At 39.3% G+C, this 6,185-nt stretch overlaps 1 protein-coding gene across 3 annotated transcripts in view; it reads left to right on the top strand.

Moving 5' to 3' along the window:
* Nucleotides 1–6,185, top strand: part of ATP2B2 (ATPase plasma membrane Ca2+ transporting 2) — a 157,364-nt gene that overhangs the window by 70,109 nt on the left and 81,070 nt on the right. For all 3 annotated transcript variants that reach the window (XM_057383188.1, XM_057383186.1, XM_057383187.1), the window contains exons 3-4: nucleotides 1,693–1,950; nucleotides 2,803–2,928. In XM_057383188.1, the coding sequence (XP_057239171.1) occupies nucleotides 1,693–1,950; nucleotides 2,803–2,928 (384 nt within the window). The remainder of the gene's footprint in view (nucleotides 1–1,692; nucleotides 1,951–2,802; nucleotides 2,929–6,185) is intronic.

Raw genomic sequence — 6,185 nt, 5'->3', positions numbered from 1 at the left:
GAGTCTCAGAAGTATTACTCTCCAGCAGCTCTTTGTAATTTTGTAGCTGGACTAAATTTCAACCACCTGAAAAGGAAATAAAATCAATTTTTGACTGTGAATAGACCGGTCACGTTTCTTTTGTGAGAAATAAGAGAGAAGGTTTGCTCTTAAAAAACCTGAATAATCATTATACTTAAGTCTAAACATATCCAGTGAAAAAGGGAGAGTGAATTCTGGTGTTATTTCTGCTGAAACAGAATTACTTGCCCTAGGAAACCATGTMAAACAATGTCCTTTCCCTTAGGGGAAGTCTCAGTGTAAACTGCAGAGAACTCGGGTAACAATTGGGTTTATTTCCATTTTCTCCCCCCGTTCAGTCTCATCTTTCTTCCTTTGGCTTCTGCTGGTTCTGTTATTGTTCACATGCAAGAGTAATTACTCAGCTGGTTAATGAATTATGATGCTGCTGTTGCAGGGAAGGCTTTGTCACTTGAAAATGGAAATCAAACTGSTTGTTAATTCCCTCTGGGACAGGTGATGGATAAACCAAAAGTAAACTTTAGTCAGAGGTGGAAATGRAGTTGCTGGACCCTCTGGTAGCTGGGTAAGGTGGCAGAGTGATGGCAGCTGACCATTCTTCATGGCAAATGAAAAGATTTCTCCCTCAGTCACAGAGGAGAGGCTCTGCTGCTCAGGCTGAGCTCTCCTCTCTCCCAGAGTTGGGAAATCTCTGGATTTGCATTCTGGAACGGGCACTTGGCTGTGCAGCGTTTCTGCCAGGTGCTTTTGCATGAAGAGCCCCTGTGTCACTCTCATTCGGTGAATATTCTCTTGGAAATCTAGCTAAATTTTAATTGCATCCRAATTTGAAATGGGCAATTAGCAGATGTATATTAATTAATTCAGAATTAACAGTTCAGGATAGAGTGTATTTCTCAATACTGTTTTAGCTGTGGCAGGAGACTGAAGAGGGGAGAAAATGGAAATAAATGGAGTTGTTACCCAAGTTCTCTGCAGTTTATACYGAGACTTCCCCTAAGGGAAAGRAYGTTGTTTTACATGGTTTCCTAGTGCATTTCTAGAAGCATCCCACTGTATTTTTGATTAATTAATATCAGGAGACTGTTTTTACTCAGTGCTCCTTAATACATTTCATCATCATTTTGAAATACTGATATTCTTAGTTCACCCCAGTAGTTTTTAACAATGTTCCTTATTAGTGTGTTAAGTTGAGAACATTTAGGGTTGAAAATTACTTTAACAAATTATGTTAAAAATGGTTTAATCGGGGTGTGTATGTGAGTTAAGGTTAATTTAATGCCATTGCTTGGCATTGATTAATATCATTATTTTAGTCCTTCTTGCTACTTTCAGTGTTATTCTTATCCTGCAGGTTCTTGGTGGCTCAGGTGAAGCTCTGAGCCCTTCTATCAGATATCAGAATAAATATATATATGGAAAGCTTTTTCTTTCCATTTGTTCGGTTTGGGTTCACCAAGGATGGGTTGCTCAGTAGAAAAATGAAAAGAACCAGGATTTCTGTTGATGATTTTCCTCAGACCACGTTATTTGTCCTTTTTCTCCACTGTGCCACGTTTCCTTAAGCAGTGCCTGCAAAAGCAGCTCCATTCTTTCCCTGCCATGTCACAGTGAGCTCCATCTCCTGTGCTAAACCCCCCTTCCTTAACCTGGCTCTCCATGTCCCTGCAGGGTGTGGGACTGCGACAGGAGGAGCTGAAGATGAGGGTGAGGCTGAAGCTGGCTGGATTGAAGGTGCTGCCATCCTGCTGTCTGTCATCTGCGTGGTCCTGGTCACCGCCTTCAACGACTGGAGCAAGGAGAAGCAGTTCCGGGGGCTGCAGAGCCGCATCGAGCAGGAGCAGAAGTTCACCGTGGTGCGAGGGGGACAGGTCATCCAAATCCCCGTGGCAGAGATCGTGGTTGGGGACATTGCACAGGTGAAATATGGTAAGTGCAGCCCCTCGAGAGCCTTGGGGTGCCCTGCTGGCCCTGCCCAGGATGGGCACCCTTCGGTGGCAAAATTGTGTGATGGTGGTGCTGCCCATGGCGAGGTGACAACTGGGCAAAGAGAACACAATAACCTGCTGGAAAATTGTGCTGGTGAATCAATTTTATTGTAAAACTGACCAGGACAAGGATGGTTCATACAGTGGTCATTGTCGTGGAGGATTACATTATTCAGAATTTGTTTTAGTTTCTGTCCAGTTAGGGATAAGAGAAGTATTTTTAAATGTTGTGTAGAAGGGCATTGGGTCTCTGGATCGCTCACAAGCTGCTCCAGGTCCAGATGGATCCCCTAGAGCAGGTCCCTGATAATTCCATGCCACAGGGAAGCCCCGAGCTCCACTGGAGTGAAGACCCCTTCAGGAGCTCTGTGTGCTCCGTGTGGAGTGGATGGTAATTCCAGCAATATCCCTGTCCCAGCACCTTTCTCCTGGACTTTCCTAAAGGCTTCCCTGAGGGGGAACGGGAAAGGGCAGCTGAGCTGTTAATTAGCTGCTGTTAATTGAAGTCTGCTAGAGAAAGGTTCYGGTGATGTGAAACATTCAGACTAGCTGAGTGTTAAATGGGATGCACTGGGATTCTGGGATGGCATCAAGCAAAAAGGGTTTGCAGCACCAAGGCCCCTCCCTAGAGGGTGAAAATGCTATGCCTCGTGTGGACAGGAACACGAGTGACCCCTTCCCTTTGCTGCATTTCACCTTTTAATGCAATTAATTGGGATTTTATAGCAAAAGTCACRCTGTAATTATAAAAACAATCTGATGGTGGTTTTCCTTSRCCATGCTCTGACCACAGGTGACCTYCTCCCTGCTGATGGGATCTTTATCCAAGGAAATGATCTCAAAATCGACGAGAGCTCTTTGACCGGAGAGTCCGACCAGGTCCGCAAATCGGTGGACAAAGACCCGATGCTGCTGTCAGGTAAATCTGCCCCGTCCCCTCTGGGTTCCTGCTCTGCCTTGATCAGACTTGGGTTGGTTTTCCTTTTCCAAGAGCTTTTGGTATTATGTATTTTTGGTATTTTGATCACATTCCCTGGCCTTGTCACTTTGTCATTTAAAAGCCACGTTGTTTTTTCTTTTTTTTTTTTTTTTTTTTTTTTTTTTTTTTTTTTTTTTTTTTTTTTTTTTTTTTTTTTTTTTTTTTTTTTTTGGATGGTGTGCAATTATTTCTGATCATCATTCTTATTTTATAAAGCTGTAAAGAAATGGAACCTTTTCAGAGGAAAAGTCTCACTCAGGAAAAAATGATTGTTTCCATTTGTTTATTCATTCAATTCAATTTTAATTTAACCATACATTTCGAAGACTTTTAAAGATTCTTTAAACCCTTTAYGTGTAGGGAAAGTAAAATAAAAAAGGAAATTTAAAATTTGTGTGATGGCAGTGGAAATTGCTGTTTTTAAAAGAAGTTGGATATACAAGGTATTTTGAGCTTGACTTCTGTGGTAAGTTCAAATTAATTTTTTGTAATATAAATTTAACTCTATTTAAATCTCTTCTAATTTAAACCTATTTAACTGCAAATCAGTTAAAGAGTGGCTTTTAAATTCCAATAAAGGTGGGTCATTTGTTGAAGGATTCCATCTGGGATGTGATCACAGCAGAAATGCTGATCTATAATAACTATCATCAATGTCTAATAAACTGAAAACCATTTTGAAATAATCAGGTTTCATTGCTCTAGGGAGAGAAATTTGTCTTTACATTTCTAATGCAGAGTTAAATAAAATTTATACTCTTTATTTTCCTCTCCCTGGGTAATCTTGATGTGATTGCCAAGCAGGTGAAGAATTAACGGGGTATTTTAWTAAGTACTGCACACACTTTTGTTCCACACTTACACTGAGAAATTGGAACTCATGCCATGTTAGAAAACCCCTGAACTCCTTTTACTCAGGAACAGAATCAATGATTTGAGATTCTCTCACGCAAAATCCTTCCTTTTTCTATGGATGCGCTGCTGTGTACCACTGATGCTGAGTTGATTCCCTGCATTTTGTTCAAACACTTTGAAACCACCACGTTTTTCAGGGTGGGTTTGACCTGGATTAAAAACTGAGTTCTTGTTGGATTTTAACCTGGACCTGTACATTTGTAAGAATTGTTTAACAGAAAAAATAAAAGCAACAAAGCAACCTCCCTCAAAATCATTAACAGGCCTTTAATTTTGCTCTTACTTTTGTGCCTGAAGACATTAGTAAACTTTCTTTTGGAATTAGGAAAATAATGGATGTTGCCCCTGTTCTCCCTTAATCACCTGCTGGAAATGGAAACAGCTCAGCTCCTTTGACAGAGGAATCACTGAAAACCTTGGAATGGCAGCCACAGTTCATTTGGGAGGAGAAATTTGGTGGAAAGCAAACCCCCAGGATTGGGGAGTGTTATTTTCATTGCTGGCACCTGGAAGAGGGTTTTTAATATTCAGTCAGGTTTGGTGCCAGGATTCACCTGAATTTTGCTGCACATGAGGAGCAATCCTGAGAGTCCAAATGCTGAGTCCAGCAGAGATTTCCATCCGTACCCAGCATGTGGGGAACCACCCAGGAGGGCAGGAATGGGAATCCAGACCTTGCTTCTCTTCCATGGTCACAGAAACATTTTCTTCCATTTTATTTTATTTTATTTTATTTTATTTTATTTTATTTTATTTTATTTTATTTTATTTTATTTTATATTTTATTTTATTTTACTTAATTTTTAATTTTTATTTTATTTTATTTTATTACTTTTATTTTATTTTATGTTATTTTATGTTATTTTATTTCATTTTCTTTTATTTAAATTTTTTTTGTTTTTTCCCCCCAGTTATTTAGATGAATTTGCTGAAGGTGTGAAGGAGGTAGAGGAGCTCACCAGGTGTGTTTCTCACTGAACTGAGACTGGCAGGACGTTATTTTATCCTGCCAAACTTTTACCCATGCCTGGTTCTGTCAATGCAAAACAGGATTGGAAACAAAGGGAGCAGAGCTTAGACAGGAACAAATAAACCAAAGAAACCTCCTGGTCGTGGTGCTTTGTTATGTTTTGGAAATAAAAACAAAGCTTGATTGAGGAATCGGGTCAGTTATGGCCTGGAGCAAAATAGTTCTGGTTTGGTCTTAATCCAGAACCAGAACATCCAGAAAAGCTCCAAGCTGGGCTTCTGGCATAGGGGAAACTCTCAGAACCAAGCAAAGAACTTCAAAAGCTGTCAGTTATCTGGATATGTTAAAATTACTTGTAAATGAGGGTTTTTTTTCAGGAAAACTCCTTCCTTTTTTTTTTTTTTTTTTTTTTTTTATTTTTTTTTTTTCCACAGAGGATATTCTGATGCTTAGTTCACTTTATTATTAACTTTGGTTTCCTCTCAGTAAGTGCAATCACTAAAATGTTTAGATCTGCCCACAGAAAATTTTTGTTCCCCACAAATTTGCTGGAAGTAAAAAAACCCAGTGTCAAACCCCAAATTGGCACATTCTGCTTTCCTTTTCTTGTTTTTCAGCCYCATTTCCAACACATTTCACTATTATTAGATTTAGGGAATTCTGAGCCTCGTGTTTGGCTGAATTTTTAGTCTGAAAAATACATCCTGTAATAAATTCCTTATCCATCTAATGTTTCCCTCTTCCCTTACTAAACTTACTCYTCTTCTTCCTTTTCTGCCATGGAATAATCACCACTTATCAGCTTTGAATTAAATTATTACCATGTGAAAAAAAAAAAAAAAATTGCTAAGATCAGTCTTGAGAGGGGATGAACTCAGAAYTGTTGTACACGAAGATGAAATGCAGTCTTTAGGGACAGACAAGTGACAAACCTGCAGCCATTCCACAATTCCATTTCTGTCAGAGCTGGTGGAGATTCCCTCAGAACAAAACACAGAAAATGAAAATGTGTTTGGAAATAGTGACATTCAGGATCTTAAAGGAGGCTGCTGTACATTTCTGAGGAAGGTTTCAGAGCTTTTCCATTCTGACTGACCCAATCAAGCCTGTGCTGCCTTTTAAAGATCTTTTCTGATCTTCAGGTTTGATTGAARTTTATTTTGGTGTGGRGTTTTTTTTTGTTGTTTGTTTGGGGTTTTTGTGGGTTTTGTTTTTGGTGCTTGGAATTTTTTTTGGTGTTTTTGTTTGTTTTTTTTGTTTGTTTTTTTGTTTGGGTTTTTTGTGGGTTTTGTTTTTGGTGCTTGGTGGGATT

The sequence above is a fragment of the Malurus melanocephalus genome, unplaced genomic scaffold (genome assembly GCF_030028575.1).
Source record: "Malurus melanocephalus ecotype Western Australia unplaced genomic scaffold, MMel_1.1 scaffold_614, whole genome shotgun sequence".
Taxonomy (NCBI): Eukaryota; Metazoa; Chordata; class Aves; order Passeriformes; family Maluridae; genus Malurus; species Malurus melanocephalus.
Note: the sequence above shows the minus strand (reverse complement) of the source record. Positions and strands in the feature narration are given on the sequence as shown.